General features: G+C 45.3%; 8 protein-coding genes across 8 annotated transcripts; 5 read left to right on the forward strand and 3 right to left on the reverse strand.

The window, feature by feature from the left end:
- Positions 1-207: 207 nt before the first annotated feature.
- On the forward strand, positions 208-3,108 carry LAJ45_04227 (uncharacterized protein; the record flags this gene model as incomplete). Its single annotated transcript, XM_046113807.1, has 5 exons — positions 208-221; positions 378-518; positions 706-1,251; positions 1,426-2,681; positions 2,732-3,108. The coding sequence occupies 5 exons, from the start codon at positions 208-210 to the stop codon at positions 3,106-3,108; spliced, it is 2,334 nt and encodes a 777-aa protein (XP_045972909.1).
- Positions 3,109-4,610: 1,502 nt separating this feature from the next.
- On the forward strand, positions 4,611-5,687 carry LAJ45_04228 (uncharacterized protein; the record flags this gene model as incomplete). Its single annotated transcript, XM_046113808.1, has 1 exon — positions 4,611-5,687. One exon carries the CDS (start codon positions 4,611-4,613, stop codon positions 5,685-5,687), a length of 1,077 nt encoding a protein of 358 aa, XP_045972910.1.
- Positions 5,688-7,149: 1,462 nt separating this feature from the next.
- LAJ45_04229 (uncharacterized protein) lies at positions 7,150-10,021 on the reverse strand (the record flags this gene model as incomplete). Its single annotated transcript, XM_046113809.1, has 12 exons — positions 7,150-7,243; positions 7,305-7,477; positions 7,552-8,023; positions 8,076-8,111; positions 8,163-8,200; positions 8,272-8,380; positions 8,449-8,519; positions 8,589-8,848; positions 8,909-9,028; positions 9,083-9,132; positions 9,200-9,657; positions 9,722-10,021. The coding sequence occupies 12 exons, from the start codon at positions 10,019-10,021 to the stop codon at positions 7,150-7,152; spliced, it is 2,181 nt and encodes a 726-aa protein (XP_045972911.1).
- Positions 10,022-11,562: 1,541 nt separating this feature from the next.
- Positions 11,563-12,968, forward strand: LAJ45_04230 (uncharacterized protein; the record flags this gene model as incomplete). The annotated part of the gene is made up of 4 exons (XM_046113810.1): positions 11,563-11,652; positions 11,745-12,644; positions 12,805-12,828; positions 12,897-12,968. The coding sequence occupies 4 exons, from the start codon at positions 11,563-11,565 to the stop codon at positions 12,966-12,968; spliced, it is 1,086 nt and encodes a 361-aa protein (XP_045972912.1).
- Positions 12,969-14,722: 1,754 nt separating this feature from the next.
- LAJ45_04231 (uncharacterized protein) lies at positions 14,723-15,720 on the forward strand (the record flags this gene model as incomplete). The annotated part of the gene is made up of 4 exons (XM_046113811.1): positions 14,723-15,041; positions 15,104-15,220; positions 15,272-15,624; positions 15,697-15,720. The coding sequence occupies 4 exons, from the start codon at positions 14,723-14,725 to the stop codon at positions 15,718-15,720; spliced, it is 813 nt and encodes a 270-aa protein (XP_045972913.1).
- A 3,111-nt stretch (positions 15,721-18,831) lies between these two features.
- Positions 18,832-19,824, reverse strand: LAJ45_04232 (uncharacterized protein; the record flags this gene model as incomplete). The annotated part of the gene is made up of 5 exons (XM_046113812.1): positions 18,832-19,197; positions 19,252-19,445; positions 19,512-19,549; positions 19,634-19,697; positions 19,773-19,824. 5 exons carry the CDS (start codon positions 19,822-19,824, stop codon positions 18,832-18,834), a joined length of 714 nt encoding a protein of 237 aa, XP_045972914.1.
- A 1,825-nt stretch (positions 19,825-21,649) lies between these two features.
- On the forward strand, positions 21,650-24,295 carry LAJ45_04233 (uncharacterized protein; the record flags this gene model as incomplete). The annotated part of the gene is made up of 11 exons (XM_046113813.1): positions 21,650-21,869; positions 21,927-22,414; positions 22,462-22,799; positions 22,851-22,883; positions 22,940-23,080; positions 23,135-23,579; positions 23,631-23,874; positions 23,933-23,961; positions 24,094-24,096; positions 24,194-24,231; positions 24,289-24,295. The coding sequence occupies 11 exons, from the start codon at positions 21,650-21,652 to the stop codon at positions 24,293-24,295; spliced, it is 1,986 nt and encodes a 661-aa protein (XP_045972915.1).
- Positions 24,296-25,154: 859 nt separating this feature from the next.
- LAJ45_04234 (uncharacterized protein) lies at positions 25,155-27,075 on the reverse strand (the record flags this gene model as incomplete). The annotated part of the gene is made up of 9 exons (XM_046113814.1): positions 25,155-25,814; positions 25,896-26,005; positions 26,078-26,091; positions 26,156-26,359; positions 26,423-26,459; positions 26,514-26,542; positions 26,620-26,656; positions 26,725-26,788; positions 26,851-27,075. 9 exons carry the CDS (start codon positions 27,073-27,075, stop codon positions 25,155-25,157), a joined length of 1,380 nt encoding a protein of 459 aa, XP_045972916.1.
- Positions 27,076-27,509: the final 434 nt, after the last annotated feature.

A 27,509-nucleotide genomic window follows, 5' to 3' on the forward strand; every position in this document is an offset into this window, starting at 1 on the left:
AAAAAAAGGAAAGTGAGAGAAGCACTGGTAGCAAAAGAAAAAGCCTCCTGCTTCTATCACCCTCCGGATCCCCATGCGACCCGGCTTTTCTCTTATTCCTACATCTTCCAACTCATTCCCACCCAGTATTTCAACTCCCATAAGAATATCTTCAGTTTTCTTGATCAACTTACTTTTACCTGGTATCTTTACCGTTGATCAACTACTATGTTTCGTAACAGGTCGGTTCGGCGCGCACTCTGATGATCTCCCATCGTTTTCATTACTTACCCTTATTCTTGTTTTGTTCGTTTATGCCGGCAGCAGAAGGACCTGCTGTTTATGGTTGCTGGTGTTCCTGAGGCTGACGGTGGGGTTTGCTCCTTGGTGATTTACAGACAATCTTCGCAAAAGCCTTCAGATGAGCTTTTTGAACGTTTTAGACAATCGTTTCCCGGCGTTCGTGTAGGGTCCACCGGCGCCGCAAATGATTCACAGACAATAACAAGTCTTGATGGCTCCACACTCAACCAGCCAAGGCAAGTGAGCAGCAGCGGCTCTTGTTTTGAGTATTCATTGTCGTTCGTTTGATCATGTCGATATTTTTTCCTGTTGTCACCCCACAATTCACGATTAGTTGGCGACGACGACGTCCGAAAAGTCGGTGGTGGAGACGCTTCTTTCTCGGCACAACCCCGCTAACAGCTGTTTTATGAGCGATAACAGATTCGGGCATGAACACGAAGATCTTGACCCAACTCCTCGAGCTCCCTCGGAACCCTTTCGCTTCACTCCCTCACTCCTAGATCCAAACTCGTCGGCGTTTGCAGCGTTCGCAAACCAACCTCCGCCGGGATTGTTTACACCGACACCTGGGGGCGGAAGTACCCTGTATAACTCTCATTCTCACCATGATCTTCAAACCCCAAACATAGGAATAAGTATAGGGACTCCCTTATCCATGCCCAACACAGCTACTGCGATGCCTCGTCCAACCGCTTCCGAGGATGATTACAATACGCAAACGATACAGCCACATCAATTCCAAAACTACCAGCCTTTTACACAATCGCTGCACGCTGGATATCTAGATCCTTCACACTTTCATCCAAGGCCACCATCAGGCCCGGGAAGCCCTATGGACGTGGGCGAGACTGCCGATGGATTAGAAGCAGGGCCTTTGGACGGACCACAGATGGATTCTAGTGCTTTAATGTCATTGGAGGGAAAGCAGTATGACCATGAGCTTGCGCCAGTTTCTTCAGCCGAGAGGTGCGTAGTAATCTTTATTTTTGCTCCTTTTGGATTTTGTGTTGCCCACATTCGTCATAGCCCATCACTCTGCTGCAACCATCCCTGGCGGATACGGTTGACCAACTATTATTACTACTACAACAGACTACTACCTTTTTGAGCCAAAATACTAACAGTTGTAACTGGCACTAGATTCCGCTTCCACGTTGTTTTGAACGCACCAACAGCGATGATAAAACACCCCGACGAAATTCCAGTGACATACCTTAACAAAGGTCAAGCATATGCAATCTCTATTCTCGACACTAACCCCCCAGTACCTAGTGCACTGACTGGCCCCGTCCGATACCGCACCTATATCCGCATTTCCTTTCACGACGAGACCCAGCGCTCCCGACCTGCATCGTGCTGGCAACTGTGGAAAGAAGGTCGCGGCGCAAACGAGGCGCACCAACGCGGCGGGAAGCTCCAGGCCGTCGAGTATGTAGATCCCTCCTCACCAAAAGAAGACGATAAGAAGGCGAGAGTCGAGATCGAGGCGGCATCGTTCGATAGTTTTGTGGTTATCTGGTCTCCTGGTACATCGGGCGTGGCAGAGACTTCGGTGTCGGTGCGCTTTAATTTCTTGTCGACGGATTTTAGTCACTCAAAGGGTGTCAAGGGAATACCAGTCCGGCTTTGTGCAAAGACTGAGGTTATCTCTTCAGGCTCACCTCATTGTCCAGTCGATAAGCCTGAGGTGTGTTTCTGCAAAGTCAAGCTTTTCCGTGACCATGGCGCAGAGAGGAAGTTGGCGAATGATATCCTGCATGTCAAGAAGACCATAGAGAAGCTGCGACAGCAGGCCAACCAGGTCGAGGGTACGGGAATGAAGATTTTCGGAAAGAAGAATAAGAAGGAGGAGGAGGTATCTGGGCGGCCCGGAAAGGTTCCAAGACATAAGAGGACATGGTCAATGTCTTCTGCGAGCTCAGTGGGAGGTGGTAGATCACAGGAGGAAGACACAAATGCGAAATTGGCAAGTCTACAGGACATGTTTACTAGCACTAGGGCCGTCAGCGTTCTATACTTACGTGGGAGCGATCTGGACGACCCGGATATCAACCCTGTGCACCTACCGGGTGAAGCTCCTGAATTGGCAGACGATATCTGGGCCCGGAGAAGGTCGAGCGTTGCTACGACGAACACTACAGCATCATCGTTTGTGTCGCCAACTCCGAGCTCTGCATCGTTGTCAAGTCAGCATGGTGATGGGTTTAGTTCCCCAGAAAGACGGGAATGGGAGAGGGGCTTCCAGCCTCTACCACCTCCTCAGCAGAATAATATTGGCTCAGAGATTCCAATTCGTGTAAAGACAAGCAACGATACTGGTATGCTTTCGGGATGGATCGAAGCGATTGGGATTGATTCCACTTATATCCCCCCCGCAGAAAAAGCAAGCAAGGCTGGTATGTATACCCATGGAGTGATTTCATTTTCAATTCACTAACGCCACTAGTTATGTCAATCTACATTCTTCCCACGGCCCTTGGATCCCCACAGAATGGCCAAATATACCGCGCAGTCTATCTCCAGGCCCGAACCGCGCAATGTTTAACCTCCAGTATCGCTGCTAAATGTGGCATCGATCCTGCCACTGTTCTACGCACTGTTCACATGAGCAGTCGTGGCCTCAGTATCTTTGTGGACGACGAGTTTGTACGTGAAATGGCAGAGGGACAAGACATGAAAGTCCAGGCCGTTGAGATTCGTGAGGAGTCACCCTTTGCATCCCCACCACAGGAGTGGGCGAACAGTCCCGAGGAATCCCAAGATGGAGAAGGGAACTTGAAGAATGGTGCACCGCACGGGTGGGAGTTGAGACTGCTTTACTAGTGGAGTATCTATGATCGATTATTTTCCTGTCTTTTTAACCTGTACTTTTCTTTATTTGGTTTGGCGAAGTTTGTGAATTTATACATATATATACCCTTGTGGTGGGCTTGGTTTTTGTTTTTGTTTCTGCTAAAAATTGGACCTGGATCGGACTGGACCTTGGTTGATGGGAGGGAGGTTCTTTGTGCGTTTTCTTATTATATCTGTTGGCTTTGTTTATTTTGGTAAAGATACGGGCGTCTTCTCCCCATGCGTTTTGTGCTTTTGTTTTATCTTGTATTTCTTCCTTGTATACGTGGGATGAATCTTTTATTGTCTCCTTTTCATTACGACCGTTAAAGAACTGAAAAAATATGGGAAGGATATCTGTTTTCATTTCCAGTGCATGTTGCTTATTTTGTCTAGTTTGTTTTCTTTTCTCTGCTCTCGACTCACATTGTGGTTGCATCTACCTAGCGGATACCCTACAGTTTTCGGCAGATGATATGATGGATGATGCAGTTGCAATGTTGTGGTTTGTTTATTTTATATATCCCTTTGGTTGCTAGTGTTTTTTTTTTTTTTTTTTTTTTGGGGGGGGGGGGGCCGGTGGTGTGTGAGCTGACCAAGTGTCTTATGATATGACTGCATGAATTAAGGTTACGGGTTTTTTGTTTTTGTTTTTGTTTTTGTTTTTATGAAGAGGCAGGAGCAGAGGAAGATGGGTTTCTTACGTAGTCATTGTCTCAATGTTAGTCTTTGGCGGTGGGCGGGCGGGCGGGCGGGCGGGGAGGTGGGGCTACACTCAAATTGTTTCCCATATGAAATGATTGTATCCTGGAATAATAATATATTTATGGGTCTACTAAATATTTCAACATATTTCGGAAGTGAATATTGCGTACATGCCATCGTAGTGTAAGCACATCCCGAAAATTAAGAGCAAGGCGTATCTATATAATCCCTAGCTATAGCTGTGCATGGATGGGCTAATATCGCAGTATTGTAGACCGCAAACATTTGACTAAGTAATCAGGCTTGAGAATTACGACTCTCCGCGATGGTCAGCCTCTATGAGTGAGCAATGCACATGTTTTGCGGGGCATGACTATGCGGGTCCTGTGATTTTAAAGTTAACAATATCGAGGTGTTAACATGTACAACGGCAACGGCGTATCAAGAGTGCACTTACCTCCTAGATTGTGTCATTTTGATTTCTTGCACATATTCCAATGATATACTTGAGCATTCTCGGAGAAAAAAGGGATTGTTCCGGTACGCTACTGCAGCAGCATAATGTATTTCGATCATAGAAATTCACTCGGTTGGCGGGGCACGCTCAGCCTTGCCGAGATGGGTTAGCGTTCGCGGCTCTCAAATTTCTCGAAACCTCAACTCCAACGACGTGCTGCGGTTTCCGCAACATCACCATTGTGAAAGCGACCCCCCGGCCCCAGTCAATTGTCCCCGCCCCCAAGGGATCGTATTCAGAAGAAAGGAAATTTGGAATAAAAACTACAACAATGAAACGCATACGCTGTTCCTCGTCGCTATGTGATCAATTCCTCTCCTCCTCAAGGCAAATAGTGCCCCGCCCTCGAATAACGGTGACGGCAAAAGGACCGCTTCTCACATCACATACCCGCGCCCTCTCTACCACCCCAGTACGGTCTCAGTACTATGAGAAGCCCATCAACCCCTACGAACCAGCACCTGGAGAGCCCCTCCCTCGCGCGCGCAACCCTCTCAACTCCGCAAAGCTCGCCGCTCTCCATGCCCGTCTTAGTCTGCATCCAAGTTACCCTATACAGACTCTAGCCCGCGCACTCATTGACCAGTCTGCCGACCCAATCCGCTTTTATAACAACAGCTCCCTCGCCTACCTCGGGAACTCCCTCCTCGGGTACTATGGTGCCGAGCACTTTATGTGTACATACCCGCGACTCCCTACCCTGGTTCTCAAGTCTGCAATGGCCGCCTTCGTGGGCCCGAGGCCGCTTGCCGCCATTGGGCGAGAATGGGGTGTCGAGACCGCCTTCGAGCCAACCCCAGACGTTGACGCCGGTCTTCTCCAGTTCAAGCGATTGCCTCCCGGGACAACAGTGAAGGGGCATCTACGCCCTGCCCGCAGCGAGGGTGTCCCGGAGGAGGAGGCAATGGCAAACTTTGTCCGCGCTACATTTGCGGGTGTGTATCTCCATGAGGGAGTCGCGGCGAGTAGACAGTTCTTCCGGCAGCATGTAATGTCGCGGAAGCTAGACGTGGACCAGCTGTTTAACTTTGTGCAGCCGACACGAGAGCTCTCGAGATTGTGTGCGAGGGAGGGATTTACACCGCCAGTTGCGAGACTGATTAGTGAGACGGGTAGGATGTCGAGGAGCCCGGTATTCATAGTAGGCGTATATTCGGGGCAGGAATGCCTTGGGCAGGGACATGGTGCAAGCATGGATGAGGCTAGGATAAGAGCGGCAGTGAACGCGTTGAAGGGGTGGTATTTGTACAGTCCGGCGAACCCAGTGGATCTTCCCAGCAAGATGGATGTGGACCCTGCGGCGTCTTTTGCGCCGGCTATGATTGATGTAGGCGAAGTTATTGTTTAGAGCGGTATGGTGTAAGAATCATAGAGGGGTCATTTGTATGCGATGTCCATCTGGACGACGCTTATCCTGTGTATAAAAAAATCTACTTCCTTTTGTTTTTCTCTCTCTACGGCTGGTCGGGTTATACCGGACACGGCAACAGACCAAACAAAGTTAACAGTTAAATAAATAAAAAACGTCGCTTGTTAATATCACTATCCGGACTCCAAATAATTAATGAATTATTAATTTATATACTTATCACCACTATTCCTTGCGAGATAAAATGTGGACTAACGCATGCGGTGATGCATAATCATGCATAAATCGCTAGCTGGAGGCAATTCGATCATTGACCGCAAGGACTGAAATGTACATAGCTGAGGAAATTATCAGGAATTTTTTGAACAAGTAAGATAAACAAGCGATGACACCTAACCATTGACCATTGAACCAATGAGCCCTGAAACCGAAATATAAACTCAGATCCTGCCTCTCAATGTCCCTTCTACTTCCATCATCAAAGACACATGTACACCCACACGCGCACATACACACACACGCACATACACATATTATTTAAATACATGGATGGCTTCATAACATTATATGTATGCATATCACCACCGCCTCAATCTTAAGATCTCCAAAGCTTATAAGGGCAGTTAATGTTCAGTGCCTGCATTTGCTTCACTCTCTTCCTCGGAACCCTTCTCTACGAATGGCATAGAGCAGGATATCATCTACGTTCGAGAGACGGGCTTCCAGATGCTCCTCCAAACAATACTCCGTTACCTGTAGTATGACTGGCTCTTGGGCTGAAGCGAGGGGCTTGTGTGATAAGTGAAGATTGGCAAGTTTTTTATATTTATATTTATATTATTATTATCATTATTTTGTAGTTTGGCTTTATTATTCTCTGCCGGGCTTCCTTTTTTTTTTTTTTTTTTTTTTTTTTTTTTACAAAAGCCTCGTAAGATACGTGGCCTACATGTGCGGGTTTGTGATTAAATACATGTAGGTAAGCGAGAGCATTCTGTGCAATGAGAACATATGCTTCTAACACTATAAGGAGGCCTTGCCACTAGCAAAAGTCTTTCAATGCACTATTGGTGACTTCTCTAATCTAGATCCAAACTCAACCCTCATACCCTGTATAAGAAGTTCATTCACTTTTAAAATATTTCGAGGAACATACAAGAAATAAATTAACATCTTCTATGTTCAAAACTAATGTTAGCTATAGTCGTAGCCCATGTATATACGAACAGTAAACACCAATTTTCTCTTTTGTACAGTCTCATGGCATCATTCATATCAGTACAACCATTAGATTTTGGTCTACCTCCCAGAGGATCAACCTAATAAAGTGCTGGACCCAACCAATACAAAAAGGAGAAGAAATTCCAGAATATATGTACGGCGTGGAACAGAAAGAACAACAAAAGAGAGTTATCAGTGAAGATACGGAGCGGATGTCGTTTTATTTATAAAGGATCGAGAAGCAATCGACACACTGGGCGCAACTACCGGAAACTCCAGCAATTGAGCGACCTCGTGGGGGTATTAAAGTGCTACTGTTTGGTTTCATTAGTTTCTTGGAAGCCCCAGAGCTCGATATTCGAATAATTTGCATACCTAGTTCCCCCATGGGGATTCCCAAATAAAGGGGAGCGGCGACCCAAACTAGTCAGAATTTCAATGCCGTCGACCCATGACCCGGCACGAACGCTGAAACCTAAAAGACTTTCCCCCTTTCTAGTGTCCAACGAGAAATCCGAGATTTCTGTTTTCCGATCATTCTTATCCCCCTGTGTCCAAATAACTGGCTTGATGAATCCTCGTATACAAACTCCAAACCATCCAGTGCTGTACTATGGAAGACCCTAATACTTGTGAGAATCCTCCCTGGAGTCAACGTGTGCAGATAAACTTCCTGCGGTTTAGATCCGTCTGTGTCTGAAAGCCCCAACGAGGAACTTTTATATGCCACCCCGTATCCGTTAGGAAGTTGAACCTTCGCCCCTTTCGTTGCAGAAAAATCATCGATAATAGTTTGCCCTTGGCCTGCTGAATAGATCTTGAGTTTTATTACTTTCGATCGACAATCTTGCGGCAGCTTCTCGCGAAGCTCGCTTTCGAGTAATTGTACTTCCCGTTCAATTTTTGTTGTGAACTCCAAATGTGCCCGATAGGTATCGTCTGTGTAGATTTCTACCAGAAATATGCCACTACTTGCACTAGCGAACATACCGTTCTCTATGGCATAAATCTGGGGATTATCATGTCCAGCTGTTATTACCGGATCTGTTGGAAGGCGGAAGCATGGGTGGTGGCGCAATCGAAGACAATCAACCCTAATTTCGATCAGTTTCAATATATCAAGGAGTTACATAAAATTTCTAATACCTAGACCAATTGCATTCTTCTTGAGGAAGACATATCCTTGAAAACAATTAGTTATGTAACAGTGAAATATGGTGTTAGATACTATACCTTAGGCCAGCAGATTTTGTTTTGAACAAATACGGTTCCTAGAACAATAATAAGTTATACGTACTATCGGACGAGCGATATTTGGTGTTCTCATAGGGGACGCTCAAACCTTGGTTGTAAATGTTCTATTTATGCGATCAAGTTCACGAGGCTGAACGGGCGGCTGTGGACTTATAAAAGCCTCTATCATGTTACCCATTGCGGATGTAGCTGCTTCCCTATCCTCCTCACATCTATAAGCTGTTTATTCTTGGGTAATTATTGATAAGAGTCCAGTGTTACCCACCAAAAGCTCCCGAGATCGGCCGTTTCATTTACGCTAGTAGAATTACCTTCGATGCGTGTGCAGTCCGTGAACTGGTCATTACTGTGAGTTTCTTCAAAGATAAAAGGAAAAAATTAAAAGGTGGATTTTATGATACTTACTGCTGGAACAACCTCTTCAAGGCAGGAAGGGAATGTATATAGCGAACGAGTCCCACACACGCCAATCTCGTTACTTAGTGCCGAATGATTGATCAATCCCTCGATTCTCAGATCATCTTTGGCGTCGAACATCAGGACAGCGACATGCCGCTTTGAATTTACGGACAGATTTTGAAAGTATTGAAAATATTTATCAACTGCAGCCGATGCAATATCCAAGAGGGCAGCACCGTCTCGGGCAGTCTCTAGATTTTGAATTTCTAGAGCCGATTCAAGTTTAGCATATGTTCTAATTTGAGCTTCGGTTAACACAAACTCACCAGCTACTGTCTTTTCTGATCGTATGACATGTACTTTTGCGATGCTATGCATTACGCCATTTTCTTTGTTTGACAGTGAATCCTCGGCCCATTCTTCCTCTAATCGAAAACATCTTCGTCCTATAATTAAGGATCATTAGATTTCAGATCGGTTTGTGCGTTGAGAAGACAAACCTAGTCTATTTCTATACATCTGCTCTCCTGTAAAAGCTTGGGCAAGGTAGCTTAATAGAGAACATGTTAGAATTTTATTGAGATCAAACTTAAATTCACGGTCAATGATTGACATACGCTGCCATTCTAAGCTTCCGCTTCGCCATGCGGATATCGTTTCCCTCTCGCTGCTTCCGGTCACTTTGGCATTCATACTCGCCCGGTGAATCTTTAGCTAGAACTATGGCCAAATACAATGGAGGGGAAGATGTGAGAGGCAAAAAATTGACGACTACGCTTGAGCTAGTACAGGGAATCTTTGCCCCTGTGAAGTCAAAACGCAGTCTGTTTGGACCAGGGTCAAGATGTACCAAAACCTTGAAGTATCCACAATTAACTGGCCATTGAGTCGGTGGGTATCCTTCCAAATGATGATGCACAGTTATCATTCCGTCACATGGACGTTCAGGTAGCCCAACCTGTCCAAATACAAGCAAGACACTCTGATGCACCCATTGGTTCTCTTGGACCGAAAGAAAGCGAGGTGCAAATGGCGAAATAGGGAGTGACGAAGATCTGGCAACTCCACTACTCCCCTTTTCTTGATTATTAGTACACATAACTATAGTAGCTTAAATATCGACTGGTATGGGGACGAACAAAGCTAGGCACATGGCTCGAATTTATGAGCTCCGATGTAGGTCTTGGTATACGAGGCCGTCGCTCAGGAGATGTGCGATCGGTAAGATTCAGTGAGCTGCTCGACTGCGTCCTGAAAAACCCACTGCCGGAATTCTCCTCCAGGACTGAAGACGAGGAAGCTGTTTTAAGAGAAGACTCCTCGGAACTGGATTTGGAAGCCATATTGGTCCGAGATTTCCGCAATCCTGGAATTTTTATTTTGGCCATCTTCTCCGCAAAGCGAGAGGGAGTTGGGGCCGATTTCGACTGGGCAGGCATCGTTTATTAATGCGCAAGACTTTGAAAGTAAAGGTGGAAATAACTGAATATTATAAGATAGAGGGTAGCGAGGCGCAATTGACAACAAGACACCTCGTAGGCAAGGCCGACAACTCAACCCAATCAACTCAACACCGTTGTAGCGGGGGTTTTAGGGTAAAACAAACTGAAAGAAGGGAATAAAAAAACAAGAAAAGGCTTAAGTGAACCTGGCAATCGTGATGGCTGAGAATTTTTTGTAGCAATGAGGATGCTAGCGAGTAAGCAAAAGCAAGCCCCTTTGAGGAATGGGCTGGCTGGTAGATGGTGGCGGGGAGGTCCAGCAGCTAAAACAAGAAATCAAAGGGCGCGTAGATGAGCGAGTGAATGTCCCATGAGAGAATAGTGAGCTTTCAAGTGTGCTTTCAAGTTAAACTTTAAGATAATTGAGATGGAGGAAAGGTTTTAAGAATAACAGATGGCAGGTGGCCTCCTAGTTATTTTTCCAGCGCTATGTGAACATCTCCGCTCCTAGCAGTTACGTAGACCACCACCCAGCAATATTGCAATCCATATCTCTGGGCTGCAATATGTACTGGTCCCGAGGGGAAAGGGAAATGAGGCTTCAGCTTCCGGGGTCGGGATCGGGGAGCCTACTTGAGGCGGGATGCGACTGGCGATTATCAGTTACCCATATCAGGTCCCGAAGGTGACCAATGTTTTCCATATCAAGCTACTTCAGAAGGCCTGTTAGCTAGCTTGAGAAGTCGCTGCAGCATGTACCAGTCGTTGGTGGAGGTTTAGACATTTCCCTCTGCCCTACGCGCGAGATTGCTTGCGGCTTGCTCGCGGAGCCTCCACGCGCGCCAAAGTTACGTCACCACGGAAGGAACCCTGTCAGGCCAGCTTGAAATAGTATGCCCCGATTCGAGATGTAAATAAAACAATCGAATTGAGAAGCTGGGTGTAAACACAGCATGATAGGTCTTGGCTATTTTATGTTGCTGCGCAGCCTTGGGCTGAGAGGCTAGACTTAGCGATAATAAACTTCCCATTCATGCTTTCCCGCTATCTACTTTGGAATTTGTTTATCACTGCCTAGCAACAGCATCGGAATATCTAATGGTATTATCTATATTTCCCCGCAGGACCAAATACTAAATAAATATACTTGGTTAAGGAAAGAAGGAATAAGAGTATAGGGGGCATGTACAGCAGAGATATTTAGAGTGAGTTTGAGGAAAAAAAAGGAAGTAAAAAGATACTAGCATTCCTCTCGTTCTTGCCAGCTCACCCTATCGATATATCATCTCATTGTCTGTATTCCGAACAACTCGCACCACCAAGAGTCACAGGAGGTTGGTACATATCAAACTCATCCAACAAACCGGTCACTGACCCCTCGCCGTTCCCGCCCGCCTCCTTAAAATTTCTCCGCCCTTGCAGGGTTTAGCGTTCCTTGCCGACGGGTTACGATCCAGGAGTGCATACTATTTCTGTTCTCACCATAGTCTGTCCCTTTACTTCAAGAACACTTCTCTCATTGTCGTTTGACGGAAAAAATGTCTTCGTCCACTGCCTCAAAGACCTGGACGGAAAAGCAAACTAAGGAGGTAATGAGGAAAGTTATTAGGCGTGCGGAAGTATCGAGGGTGAGTAACCCACAACGCAACCGCCTTGACAATGCTCACTTGGCCGCTTTTCATTTTTTTCGAGAACCCTCGCTAACGCTCATATTTCTCAGATTGCCCGATTACTACAGCACCGCCTTGCACTTGCCAACTTCAAGACGAAGAAAGGTTGGGAAAACTTGACCCTAGACACCATCGAACCCAAGATTGAGGAGGATTTGAAGCGAAAACGTCAACGGCCATCATCAGGAGACAAGTCACCATCACCAGGTGCTTCACTTTTTAGTGAAAATGAGCTCGAGTGGTTAAGGAAAAATAAGCCGATAAACGGACAGCCCCATAAACGACGGGGGAGTCAATCGTCTGATATCGGACCTCTTCCCAATTTCCGGAACTCAAAGAAGCGTGGGCGGCCTTCAACTTCCACGGACTTCCAGCAACCACCCTCCAAGCGCCGGCAATCGTGGAGGGACCACAACCGCACAGTCCAATCTTCCCCAGGATACCGATACGGCAATGAGGAGAGAGACAAAGATGACTATGAATTCCAGCCCGCGTTTCACTCAAGCCCTCCCCGCACCCCGCCCCGACGGATTGCAAAACCAGGGACTAAGCAAGGTGGGGAGGTTGGTGCCGATCTTTTGATATACCTCGCCACGTCTCCGTCCCCGGCTGGTGCCATGTCCAAGACAAACATCGCTCCAACCACACCGCCATCATCCTTTGCTCTTCCATCTTCTGTTATGAATACCCCAGGAGGAGGCCCCCCCCGAACTCCCCAAACAGGTTTCAATTTTGCGGATTTCGTCAATATCACCCCTTCACCCGCTCAATGTGCTTTCGGCTCTGTTGTTGCAGGACGAGGTACTCCTGTAAAAGGACGAGGCACTCCTATTGCTGCTGCTCGTCGACGTCTGAACTTTGATCAACTTGCCCCGCCAACAGGTTCCCCTTCAGTTCCGTCTGGAGGCACGAGACATACCGGTTTAGGCATGGAGTTGGGCGGCGAACTTGTGTCGTGAGATGAAGAAAGAATTAAAGAATTTATGAGGTGTATATTTGCTTTTTGTGGGGTTTTTTTGCGGGTGTTTCGGTTCTGTGGGTTACATTTTAGGGAAGGTATATTCTGTTGTTCTAACTTACACTTATTCGCCTCCTGTTTTACCTTCATAGGCCTTGAAGGATTTGTTCTGCGGTGTAAGATATCCCCTCTATTTTATTTTTCATTTTCGTATTGCTCTGATATGGTTTGTGGAAATTTAAAGGAGTGGGTTATTCACATTATTAGTATCTTTAACGACGACGAAACAAAGAGGAGGATATATATTATTTTCTGAAGAAATGATAATGCAAAAGTCAATCTCAAGATAGGGCGCTGAACGCGTACCAATAACCAAACGCGAGATCTCTTGGCAGCTTTAACACGAGGTCATTCTATTTCAAGCAAAAGGTGTGGTAGACTAGCTGCGGGTGTGTGGATCCGCTCTGTACGGTTCCTGATTTCTGCACACGAATCATACTGTCAGCGCCGCTTTGTCGGTTCATCAAATGTTGATACACCCCTGCAACATGTTCGGGCAGTGTTTCAATTTGTATCAACACACTCGCCCTTTTCCCTTTTTGCCTCTTCTCAGGCACTCTAAGCACTGATAACCAGAGGTTAACCTGGAAGGGTAATCTCGGGTGATAAGGATGGTTTTAAGGGAATAACCAGTAAAGGGCATGACTGAGACGTTTGACACTATGGGAAATGAGGTTAGGATCGAGGTGATCCTGAGATGTGGAAGAAGGATTTTAATATGCATTTGCTCCCTACGAGAACATCTTTTCAAGTTTAGTAACTGTATATAGAGAGCGCAGGTAGGTACAGTATGTACAGTAGTTATGTATTGCAGCTGATTTGAATGTACGCGGTTAGCCGGCTTGTCGGAATAGAGTTGAAGTGAGGAAGGAGGTTACAGGTAACAGAGGTGTGGATGCTGCGGTCCCCTGCGCGGCACGTCCACCCGCACAGCCTCTGTCAAAGGAGAGCTGGGCGTTGGGGGGCAACAACTCCGGAAAGTCGCCGCTTTTGCCATTCTCGCATACATATTGTTCAACCCTGGTCCGGTCACCCCCTTCCTGTATTTCGTAGAGAGTGATTTCCATGACCCCAATACCACCATTATCATCATTCATCGTCAGTTCCCAACACAACATATCACACTCTTTTTGTTTGTGAAGAAGTTTTGACAGTAGTCATCATACACGCTCGTTGTCAGCTTTGTTTGTGGTTTTTCCCTGGGTAAAACACCGACCGTTCGTTCGCAGTCTGTGTTCTCCTGTCCGTTTTGGTGTATTAGGCGGGAACCTTAGACGGCCTCATCCGAGTCTCTGACAGCAGCAGAAGCATCCTTTCCCTTTCCCTCTTTTTTTTTCCCTCTTCACTCTTCACGCTCTTTGCTGTCTGTCTCCACGTTCAACCCCAGTCTGTCCTTTCTATCTGTTTCTTCGCTCTTTTTCCCTGAACCTGAACCCTTATTCTCCCTCAGTTTTCTTTTTCGTATTATTACTATTACTCCTCCTGACCTGGCTTGATCCTCCTCCCATATCCTCCCTTTCGCTCATTCTTGTGTATTGTACACCACATACACATACATAGTTCGTTTGCTTTCAACTGTCCCTCGTCTTGCCCCTCCCTCAACACAGGGGAAGTGGAGGAGCCGCTCGCTATAGTCGTCGTCGTCAGCTAGCCGTTCCTGCGTCGCGCTGCTTCGCATCCGATCGTTTACAGTTGACGAGTGAATGAACCCTTGCTGAGCCTTATTTGGTTTGTCATCCTAGTCCTCAGTCTATTCTATCTCTTTCCCCCTGAGTTCACCGTTTACCCTCTTCTCCACATCTTTACAATTACTCTTTGCCTCTTTATTTATTTTTTATTTTTATTACCATTGCTGCTGCCCCTCCTCATTCCCTTTAGTGCTAACTGACGGGGTGGCCAGCAACAGCATATCATCTAGCCGTTCCGGCTCCCACTATCTCAAGCGGTCGCATTACTCTACACTCTGCGTTCACCATCATCACCACCACCACTACCACCAACTAGTACACAATGAAGCACCTATCAACATTGGTGCTTGCTGCTCTTAGCGGGTATTTTCAGCTGGCTCTCGGTGCAGATGCCACATTCTACGCCTGTTATAGCAACCAAGGGAGTTTGGTAGTCAAGGGAGAGGACGACTTCCAGTCGAGGGGCGCATGCCGAGTAACATGTGTAGACGACGCGAAAGCCGCTGGTGGTCCAGGATACTCGGTACAGGCAATGACGAACGAAACAATTTGCTTGTGCTCACAAACACTTCCCAACGATATTTATAAAGTTGACGACAGCGACTGCAAACAATCCTGTCCTGGATATAAAACAGAAACATGTAGGGACACATATTCATTACACAACTAGTACTTTTCGAACGTTGGCTCACGCGTTATGTAGGTGGTACTCGCTTGGGCACATATTTCTCAGTGTACCTGACAGGTTTGGAAGATGGCACTCCTGATGAGGACCCAGCGCCTTCATCTTCTTCATCCTCTGCTACAAGCACATCAACCGGTTAGTGAAGTGGGCCAATTCGAAGGGCCCTTATACTGATATACTGCTTAGAATCTGCTTCGTCAACCTCATCCACGGCAGCAGCATCAACTACCGCAGCGCCCGTTACATCGCCTTCTGCCACCGCTACATCCGAACCTTCAAATTCAGTCAATACAGCAGGTGTTGCCGCTGGAGTAGTCGTTGGAGTGTTTGTAGTTGCTGCTATTGGTTTTGGGGCGTTCTTCCTGATGAAGAAGCGAAGAAGAGAGAGGGTTGAGGAGGAATACAGGAAATCTGCAGCAGCAAGGGAGTTTGCAAGGAAGCCTGAACAGGATCATCGGCTGGATCCCGTAATGATTCAAAGGAGGGACAGTGTCGGAAGCATTGCAGATAACCAGGACTATTCTCGAAGGATTCTTAAGGTAAATCTATCATTCTCCAAAATTTGGCACTTAATTCAAATTTTTTTTTTTTTACTAATATGCTTGATACAGGTTACAAACCCAGATGGAAATTAGAGAAATGATCAGTCTAAGGTTATTATTTATTGAGGCCTAAGAAAGGCTAAATCGTTGGGTTTTTTTCTTCTGTAGCTCCTATCTGTAGTTCTTCCCCCACTATTCTACCCATGTCATCCTTTTTGTTCTCCCGGATCCAGTTTTATTCTGTAGTCAACTGTAGATGGCAATTGGCGGGTTTTGCGGGATAAATCGTTCTAGGAGGATGGATTTTATTTTTTTCTTTCTTATATATCATTTTCCTTTATTTATTTCTATTGATATCAGGTGGGCATGGTTGACAAAGGGGACATCGGTGGATCCTGTTTTTAAGCACTTTTATTTTATCACATTTCTTGCATTCCTTTTGTGACCCTATTTTGTTTCTTTTTCTTTTTTTTGTGTGTGTGTATTTTATCGTTCGTTTTTCCCCTTGTGATCCCTTTTTTTTTTTTTTTTTTTTTGGGGCCCCATTGTTTATTCCTCATTTCACGTGCGTTATTAGAGCATCTCTCTTTACCGTCTTCCATCTGTATAACTCGCAACTTCCTTTTCTTCTCACGATAGTCTTTTGTATTTATATGGATATGGATTGAGGTAGTTGGGGGGTGCAACTGCGGGACATATTACTCAAGAAGAGCTTGGGGGAAAGGTGGTTAATTGGGGTTTGCTACTACTACTAACTCATCGATTGCTTAAACTTGACTTCTATCTCACTATTACCCTTACCATGCATTGCTATTTATTGAATCGATTATTAGTCAAGGCGATATTGGTGGCCGGAGTGGCAGTTGAAAGGGAGTAGGACCCTTCCCCTTGTCTACCGGCCTCGTAGGAGTGATTCCCCGCATAGCTCATAGCGCGCGAACGCCAGCGCTAACATAAAGAACCTTACTACATACATGTAAGTTTTTGGCAATAAAGTTATTTTTCGAACCAGACACTACTAAACTTTAAATTATCTGTTTCCCTGATCATGTTGCATCACTCACCTCAGCTATATGACGTCGACTTTCGCACCTATTCCTTTTTTACTACATTAGTTGTAAACGTAACCAGCACGATACCTAAGTCTTGATAGAATACTTGTATAGAACGAGGGGCTTTCTGATTTCTTGTAATCATTACTAGCTTGTAAAGTAAGCGCTTGAAGATCTCTGTTCGCCTTTATTCTACACTGAAACCTTCTAATATTCAAACACTCCCGGTCCGCTAGGCTCATTCAATATAGAAGGGGTTTCCTTAGTTATTGTTTAGTACTGGAATGACGACACATCAGTAAGGGCCCATGGTAGGAGTGCATATACATGTAGTTATCCCATGGCACAGTCCTAGAAATTCCAGAACGATAACGCCAGAAAAGAAGACAGGAACGCGTGGCGTCTTGTGGGCTGTCGCCCTTGCGTCCCCATAGCTACCATGTTTAATTGGAATGAATAGGTTATAATTGCAACGGTCCCAACGTTAGGCCAGATATACATGTATTTATCAAATCGTATCAATGATCTCACAGACCGAGAAGAGTAACCTGTCTCTTTTGAGCGGTTATGACAGTGAATCCCAACATAATTAACCTAACCCTGCGTGTAGTTTTATAAATCGACTCGTTTTTTATAAGAGTGCACCTGATATCCAAGCGAGCATTGCGGGGTAAATTGTCTAATGTTTCAAATTGGCCATTTACAACCACACCGAGTCACTCGTATTTGAACCCTAACCCCAGCCAAGGACGATGTATTTTGTTTAATTTATTAATTGCATGCCAAGGACGATGTATTTTGTTTAATTTATTAATTGCATGCCAAGGACGATGTATTTTGTTTAATTTATTAATTGCATGCCAAGGACGATGTAGGTATACTGTATGTAGGTACTTATATCATTTAGCAAACTTGCATACTCGCATATCAAGTATGTATTTGCGCAACCAGCAAAACACACAGAATCTCGAGAGCTTTCCCATCTCCCCTGAAATTTTGCATCTTTTATCTAGACACCTGAAAGACTCTACAGGCAACTTTTAGGTCATATCCATAAAGAACGAGGCGAAGGGTGTCTTAAAAGTCCTTTTATTGCTTTCCTCTCCACCTTTACCAGTATCTCAATTAGGCCAAGAATTTGAAGCATGAACCTCCCTTATCGAAATTATACTACACTCGGTCGTTGCAGTTTTGGTATAACTACTAGTATAGGACTTTTTATGAGTTGTTGAAAACCTCGATTTTTAGTGTGTTTTGCTGGTTGGGCAAATACATATTTGACAAGCGAGTATACTAGCAAAGATGCAGAGCCCTCGGGTCACGTACAGGTTGTTTTCCGGCTTCATTGGAGGTAGGATAAGATTAAAAGTCAAGGGACCATGAAACATGCGCCCTACATATTACATACATGTACATGTATGTAAGCTAGAGATACGTAGCAGATACATACATGTACATGTAGTTACATAGCATGAGCGAGGACAAAATTCGAGTCTGTTCTAACTGTGCAGTAATGTCCGTTGGGATCTTTGGTATTACTAAATCAAATTTTTGGTTAGTATTCTACTCTAGACTACACGTATCTAGGATGTATCAGACACATCACTACTAAACCTTGCAATGACGCAGCTTCTTTAAGATTTATTAGATTTCAAATGTTATGGCAATAGGCAAATTACCTCCCAAACTCCAGATTTTTATGTGGTGGTTTTCTCAGGAGCTTTATCTTTCTAGATTATCTTGTAGCTATTCGTACATGCAGCCCACTATACTACCCGCATTCATAGGTACTAAGACAAAAACTATGCATGATATATCTCCTTAAACGCCCTGTTTCACACCCCAAATCTTCCACTAACTCTGGTGGTATTGAACTAAAATTCACAAAAATAGAAAGAAAATGAAGTTATAATGAATTCGTAAAGAGTAAAACGCAGAACACAGATACAAGCAGGGGGAAATGATAGTGGGGGGAAAAGGCAACCAGAGTCTTTAAGATCGCCGCTCAGTTGGTATATATGAGAACGAGTGTGTGAAGTGTGATTCGCAGCAACTTAATCTGGCCAAGCGCTGCCAGCAAATTGTTTTCTCACAATCCCACAGAGATGGTCCGCGACAATACAAAAGAAAACTACCTATCATAAGACCTAACTCAGAGCTTTGGAATATGTATCGACTTTGACACCATCGCACATCCGCTCGCACAAAAGATTAAAACCGCCGGATGGAATTCCAATAATCCGGTTCCAATAGTTCCAAGTGGCAGAGAATCCAGGAGCCAGCCCTTAGACGCCCAGTATGCCATCAATGATACAATAGAAAGTGTGGTTGGGATAGGTGTTCCTTCGAAGTACTTGGACTTTCCTGTGGCATCTTTAGGGAGCATTTGAACTGTCACATTGAAACGTGCCAAACGAGAAAGGCCACAGAGGACGAAGAAAGTTAAGAAGACAGTGTCAAGAAAAGTGCGGAAACCGAGAGCGAAGGCGCACGAAGCGGGGGCCATGCCGAAAGAGATCTAAGTGTTGCATGTTAGCATTTACAGTGGTGGTGATAAACAAGAGAAACGAACAAGGTCAGCGAGTGAATCCAGCTCTTGGCCCATAAGGGAGCTCTTCTTGCGCCATCTAGCGACCTTTCCGTCCATAAAGTCGAAGAAAAGTCCAAATGGCATGAAAGTCATTGCAATGTAGAGTTGTGAGAGGTCATCGGGACTGCCAAGGCAGTACCGCAGGGATGAGAATATGCTCATTGCGCCGCAAAAACCTGTTATTAATGATTAGCTCCTGACCAATCCCGCTATTGATAGTATTCTTTCGGGATTGAACAAACCGTTGAGTTCAGTGATCAGGTCGGCCATGTGTAGCGCGCTATGAGAGTTATGGCGATTCGTTAGATCTGCTTGAATTCCTCCTGCAGTAGAGAGATAAGTGGATTCTGTGAGATATTCTTACCGGATCATGGAGAAATGTCTATCGTCGACGGCAAGTTCTATCGCTTTTACTTTCGTTTCGGCATCTTAGGACAGTACAGTTAGCTGAAGGCACCGAGAGCATAAACTCTGGAAATTTCAGTGAATAAAGAAGCTACTACCTTTAACGGGGGAATTTGCATCATTTGATGTGGTTCCGCTTCTTCGTGACATGTTTTCTCTTTGGCGATTCGACGTGACGAGTTGAGATGAGGCGATGTTATGGTATATGAGCAGAACAAATAACAATGAATCTGTTATTAAACGATGACTAGCGGACAAGAAGGGTTTCGAGATAGATTCACAAGAGAAAAAGATGCTGACAGGTGGTGTTGAATCGTGTCGTGAAGTGAAGAAGGTGTTGGGGTTTTTCTCTTCCTGTGATGTCGAGACTTGACCAGGTTTGGAGGTTGGGGCTGTGCCAAGAACAGCGGTCCTTGTGACGTGCACCGACCGATGAGGGACGGTCAGACAATCTTGCTAGCAGAACAGAGCAGGGCCAGGGACCAAAGGGTAGTTGACACAAGGTACATGTGCCTACCTATCGGTGCTCAACCGCATGCATAGATACGGGGAGGAAAATAAGAGTTTGGGAACGGCTAGGTAGGGGAATATTCTACAGTGATTGGGCCCAAGTGCAATTGACGCTCCTTCTCTTACTCTATCTCCTTAGAGATATTGAATCCATCTGTGCTTGCTTGTACTGTATTTAGAAAGTACGGAGCTACAGTGCACGAGCCCTAGCTACATAATTCCCAGAGGTATGTGCAGATACTGTCTTGTACCTGCCCTATGTACCTACATATGTATTGATGAGGTACACACAATCAGTACATGTACCTAAATACTTGTATAAAAGAGATGGCCTTTATTTTTACCCAATGCTTTCTCAGGGGGAAGGGGTCTTACTGAAATGTGCGGTAATCAGGTACATCGTGCGTTTTGTGTAGAAGCCAGCCCTTCGGTACGTTTTAGCCCTATTTAGTAAAATATCTGTAATTAATGCTTGCACTAGAGAAATGTACATGCTGTACATACATACCTACATGTACCTACAGATGGGTAAGCACAAGAACAGCTGGAGTGTGAGGGATCCTGCGGTTTTGGGTTCAATGGCAACTGTAGGTAGGTTCCAAGCTCGCGAAGTTTAGGGCATAACTCCACATATAAACATTCTAGGTTTTCGGGCCTTTTTTGTTACTGTATTTATTATCAAACCGGGTGCCTTTCCTTCTTTTTATTAAATCCATTCATTCAGAAATTCCCTCAACATCTCTTATATCTCACATCGATGGCCGGACACCAGACCGATGCGATTGAAACGCTCTTACATATTTGCACAAAACCCCACATCCCCACTTGAGCGACTTTTATATCACAACACCAGATGAAGAATGAATTTTTATTCCAAAAGCGCCGTTTCCGGCGAAACATGTGTCAATAGCACGATATCAATGTTTTAACAACGTCGTCGCCATAACAGTTCCAATCTTGATGCTCGGCTCAAGCACGGGCCACAGCCTTGCAAGACCCCTCTTTTCCGGTTGAATGACGTCGATGAAGATGGTGGGGGGGACTATGCCAAGAAACTCACCCCGCCCTTAGTCCCGCACTTGTAGTAATAAGTGCGGGTTGTACGAACCTGTGCTAGAAACCGTGGGGTTTATATCAAAAGGAGAGAAGTGAAAGCGGAGAGGGAATCTGATCCCGTTAGTTAGCCTGCGGATCTTTATTCGCACGAGTTTCTAGCCGCTGCAGAGACCCTGATTCCTTGTTTTTTTGGTCGCGGGATCTCCAGATAGCTTCCCCACCTCAGCTATCTCTTTGTGTCCGCCTCGTTCCATCTCCGCAGCTGTTTAATTCTCTGCTGCTCCTACTCGCTCCACCTACCATCCCTTTCTTCCTTTCTTCCTCCTCATCACCTTTCCCTGCATTCAATCCTCTAGGCATCTCAAATCTATCATCCAGCATCTAGCCACCTCATCTGTAGCTAGCTACTATGGCCAGTACATCTGCTATTAATCCGGCCGAAGGAGTCGGAATTCATGCAAATGATGAATACCAGCAATCAACACTCAGAAAGAACTCCGTGAATAGTTCTGGTTCCAAAAAACCCCGGTCAGGCTCTGTTGGTGAGCCCGAGAGTAGAAACTCAGTCTTCTACACACCAATCCCCACTCAAACCAACCCCACTGAAACACTTTCCAACCGATTCTCCGGTAAGTTATATCTACTCTAGTATCCAATTCATATCGAATGCTCATTCATAATTATAGCATGGAGGAAGGTCTTGAAGGATTTCATCAATTATTTCCGCGAGGTTCAGGCGTCTTATGAGAACCGTGCCAAGGGAGTAACTAAGATCAGTCAAACCTTGAACACCACTATTCAGCCGTCAGACTTTATTAAGAGCGGCGGTATCTTGGAAACAAACAACGTTTTGCGAGAGTTCCAAAAAGACCTCTATGTTAGCAATGATAATGCCACCAAGACTCTTGCTAGTATCATCAATAACCTCAATAGCCTGAGGACAGACCTCAATTTCAAGATTAAGGAGATCAAAGCACTGTCACCCGACTTCAAAAATAATGTTGACAAAGAAAAAGAGAATACCCGTAAGGAGATTATCAAATTAACAGAGGCTCTCACTGCTCTCGACTCAAACCCACAAAACGCCTCCGGGAAGACAGACCCTTACCTAGTCAAACTCGGTTTGCAAAGGCAGCTCAAGCGCCAAATTGATGAAGAGAATTATCTTCACAAAGTAAGTTCTCATCAGTTTCTTGATAACAACATTCTAAAAAATACTAGGCATATATCAACATCGAAACCAGCGGTCGCGAGCTAGAGAGAATCATTGTTGTTGAAATCCAAAAGTCTTTTGAGACCTATATCAAACTTATTAAACTTGAAGGAGAAGGTCAAGATGACTTTGCACAGAGGCTAACCACATCTACCCTACAACTACCAGCTGATCACGAATGGTCAGCTTTCGTTGAGCGAGATTCGGGAATAGGTGGTTCGTCGGTTCCATTGAGAACTGTTAATGACATTGAATATCCTGGCCATCAACACCCTGCTGCTCTCGAAGTCCGCTCCGGTTTGATGGAGAGGAAGTCTAAATACCTCAAGTCTTACACGCCCGGGTGGTATGTTTCCGTAAAGATTTAACACTGAAATATCTACTAATCATGGCGCAGGTTTGTCTTGTCATCGACCCATTTGCACGAGTTGTGAGTTTATCATCTTTTCTCTCTCTTAATAACTACATGTACTAATGATCGATTAGCAAAGTATCCGACCGCACTAGCGATCCTGATCCAGTTATGTCTCTTTATCTTCCAGAGGCCTCCCTTGGAAAGCACTCTGAGCCTGGCGCCACATCTCACAAATTCATCTTGAAGGCTCGTCAAACAGGTGTCCTTCATATGTAACTACTATCTTTCCGGTCTGGCCGAAGACTCTCATATCTAACAGGACATAGGGGCCACAACTGGGTTTTCCGTGCCGAATCCCATGAAGCCATGCTTGCGTGGTACGCAGATATCAAGAGACTCACTGAGGTATCTGGCGCCGAGCGCAACGCGTTTGTCACGGGAGTAGTACATGGTCGCCATGAATCTATCGATACCACCAACCCAGAGGAAACCAGTGACGATATCGGGCTAGACAATGATGAAGCCGATGAAATACCGTACTCCACTGATGCTAGTGCTCTTGCAATACCTGCTGTACAAGAAAACAAGCGACCTGAAGGCGGTAGATTCCCAAGTGACCTTAATGTCAATCGTGGGGCTGCCAGCTTGACTGGTGAATCAGACCGTTCAATCATTGGGGCTGCTGGTGCTCTCAGTGGTTCATATGGAGAACAGCCATTGGGAAGGCCTCGCAGCGGTAGCCAGTCTTCTACCTGGTCTTATGATGAGAAGGTTAGTTCTATAAAGGCACATTTTTGTGAAATATCGCACTAATCATGATAGCACCCTGTTCACAACACAATGGACGAGGAAGCCGATGAATTTCTTCCTGTTGGAGCCGAAATTCCGCCTGCTGTCGAGCGCCGCATGTCTGTCAGGCACGACTACACTGATCATGAAGCTCTCGCCAAGAGCCAAAGCTCTGCAAACCGCCGTCGGGGACCACCCTCTCGTAAGCCAACAGCTAGCTACGGAATTGATCCTACCACCGGATTACCCGACACAGGAATGGGCGGGCCAAGCTCAAGTCTCTCAAACATTGATTGGAGCAACGTTATCGCTGCTAACGAGAATAAACCGTCTAGCCCAACTTTCCAGAGAAGGCCCCCCTCTCGTAAGCCTACCGCTAGCTATGGGATTGATCCCGTTACCGGGATTCACGAATACCCTGTCGAGCATGGGCATCACTCAGGAGCTGTGGTGGGGGCACCCTCAATTTCTGAGAACGCCCCGACAAGGGCTCTAGAAGGTAGGCCTAGTTCACCCCGGATGGAGTCTCAGAGCACTATTAGTGGCCTTCACTTCCCGGGTGAGTACCCTAAGAATACCTAGGCTGATTTTTGGAGGTTAAAATTCGTTCGTCGTTCCACGAGCTATTTGCTGGGTAACCAGATTTCTAAATTGCGGGCTTTTCCTTTTCATTTTGTTGACTTGTTTGAAGATCTTGAGACTACATGGAAGTGAGGAATTGCAAGGTTTGAGCGGGAAATTAGTGAACATGTATGGAATGTTACGGTCGTTTTGCTTAACTGCTCGGTTTTTGTTTGGATTACAAGGTCATTTGAGTATGGTAATTCACCGTAGCGTAGTTTGATACCCAAGAAAACTATTGCAATGTGAATATATTGTATGCTGTTAAATGAGATTTAGATGAGGTTATATCCGGTCAGATTAATTTAAACATACGTCTACATGTAGGTAGGTAATTCAAGTTGCCAATCCATTCAACTGGTACGAAGACTTTCGCGCCATGTCAACTTAATCAGAACTACATGTGAATATGTTTCACGTCAAATTGTCAAGGACTTCATTCCTAGATATCTCATGTTCATCTCTACAAGGGGATTGACTACATAACGAAGACTAGTGTGGTGGTTGCTGAGAGAGTGGTCTGGTAACAGACCGTGGCGGCGAACATGTCGAGTGACGGATTTTGACCGAGATACAAAGCTTAGAGGAAAGAGGTCCTGCTTGAACCGAGTGATGCAATGTGATCGGTAAGTGTTCTTTTGAACCAGAGATGGAAAGAGAAGTCACGTGGCTATAATATACAATCTCTGCTATTGCTATGATTGCACATACAAGGCTCTGGCATTAAGTGAGTGAACTAAATGGGGTGTTAACTAGTGTGGATCCGTTCACTCACTTAATCCCAGAGCCTTGTACATATATAATCTCCTACATACAGCAAGTAGGGGATGAGAAATAAGAAAATAGAGAAAATTTATACAGTGACTATAAATGAGACGAGTCCTGCCACTAAGAAACTGGTATGGTAGGACACTGTCCTCCACTTTCTCTCTCTCTCTACTCACTCCCAAAGCAGTTTTTTAAGTTCTCATACTTACTTGCAGGGTAGTTGATCAAGTTTTCCGTGGTCTCAAGTGCGTGGATGCCACCAAACGTGTCAACGGTAGTTTTGATCAGCGACTTTGGGTCTGTGATCGGCTTGTCGCCACTAAGTTCCCACCACATACCACCTGCAAGACCTTTTGAGCAGATGTATGATGCTTTTGATTCAGCGATACTTGGTGTATCATACGAGACCATGACTCTTGAATTCTGATCATAGCACCAACTTGCACCAATATTCTTGTCTTCTATCTCGTGTGCACCTGGCCTTGCAAGATCCTTATAGTCCCAAACGCCATTCTCCCAGGATCCGGGTCCGATGCCAGAAAACTGGTGGCCTGGCCCATTGGTATTCTCAAAGGCGCGGCCGTAAAGTGGGAGACCCATCACAATCCTGTGTGCCGGAACTCCACCTGAAACATATGCTTCAATGGCGTCGTGGGCGCTAAAAGGTGTTGAAGCGGGGTGTTGGTGTGATTTGTATAGATTTGCTTGGTGCCCCGCAGATGAATCCCAAGAACCGGCGAAGTCGTAGGCCATAAGATTCCAAAAGTCGAGATATTGATTCATTTCCCTCATCAGAAGTTTAGAGTAATTGGCGGTACCACAGGGTGCCTTTGTTGCAATAGGATTGTTAGTGAAAACTTTATTCATCACTTTTGGGAAGAACCATAGGCGATAATTTGAGTTTCTTACAGCAATCGTCAGAAGAAGCCTTGTTCCAGGACAGTGCCGAGCAGCGTAGGCGTCTAATTGACGGCGGCACTCGGCTAGTAGCAGTACGAAGTTTTGTGCTTCAGTAATATCTGAAATAGATTAAAGGTCAGCAAACGCCCACTTAGCCTGGAGTTTTTTATTAACATGGATAACAAAGATACCTTTAGGATATTCCCTATAAATGACAATAACATTAGAATTGCAAACCTCAACATCGTTTGACCATGATAAGGACTAACCAATCGATATCAATACCATCGAAGCCCAAATCCTTCAATAGCTCTATGGAACTGGAAGCAAATTTTTCTCTTCCGGCCGCTGTCGACGCCGGAACTGCAAAGTTACAGGAGTAGGTCCAGCCCCCAATGGAGAGGAGGGTCTTAAGTTTACGGTTGCGTTTTTTGAGTAGGAATAGCTGTTTTATACAGCCATAAACATTGGTACTAATGAGATGAATTAGCCGATCCTTTCATTTCTGCTATTCGGGAGAAGCAGAACTTGAATACCCAACGTCGTTCCAAGAATCTGTGGAGTAGTGCTTCTCTAAAACGATTTGTTAGTGTGACCAAACCCATGCCTTTGAAGGGGATAAAATACCAAGATCAGAGTAGGTGTCACTCAAGTAACTGGATATTATATGTGTATATGTAAGTATATTATATATAGTCAAGCTGAAAGTGCTCCAGAAATCAGAGTCTCTTACACCTCACCACTCTCTGGGCGAACATTTGCGAAAGAGTCTACAAAGAACGCCACTCGTTAGAAGTCTTTTTTTTTTGTTTCACGGAAATCCGCTAGCATTACTCACACAAGATATGGGTTAGATATTCGGCTGGCACGCCCTGTGGTTGATAGTTTCGACCATAGATCCCCTGTAATACGTGGGCTTAGCGTTAAAACTGGCCCTTGATCCGCAAGTTTAATAGGGACATACCCAATTCACAAAGTAAGCCACCGATTTCTTTCCAGTCATGCTGCCTGAGTATTTTGTGGTTGAAAATGGGTTGAGGAACGACGTTATGCGGCTGAGGATTTCGGTAGTGGAGAGTTGTGGGGAGTTATCGATTCCTGGAAAGACGAAGACAGGGGTTACAGCGAGCAGGAGTACGGAGATAGAGATGAAGATTCTATTGTGGACGGTGCGAGAGATATTTGGCATGTCAATAGTGATAATTATGAGCTGTATTTATAGTTTCAATAGCTTAAGATAATATCTTTGAAAGCGTGGCGCAGCATAGGAGCTTGGGCATCGAATTGAGGGGTGGAGTAGCTGAAGGTAAGACTGACCACGCACACACGTAACATCATTGCCCATTCAACTATTTGATCCTGGAAAGACGTTTGCCATTGGAATCCTGGCAGTGCGAATAGCAGCAGTGGTTACGTATTTACCAGGTACTGTCGTTCACGGGGTATTGGCGGATATTGGGTGTTGGCGGATTGAAGCCAAAAATTGGCTTGGCTGTCTCTTTTTAGGCTTATCCGCCAACACCCAGTACCCGCCAATACCCCGTGAACGACAGTACTAGGGTGTGGCGAAAAGTGATCAGAATCTGATAAGACAAATACACGTATTCACCGCAATATTCACTT

This window comes from Morchella importuna (assembly GCF_003444635.1).
Source record: "Morchella importuna strain M04M26 chromosome Unknown Morimp01GS010, whole genome shotgun sequence".
Classification (NCBI taxonomy): domain Eukaryota; kingdom Fungi; phylum Ascomycota; class Pezizomycetes; order Pezizales; family Morchellaceae; genus Morchella; species Morchella importuna.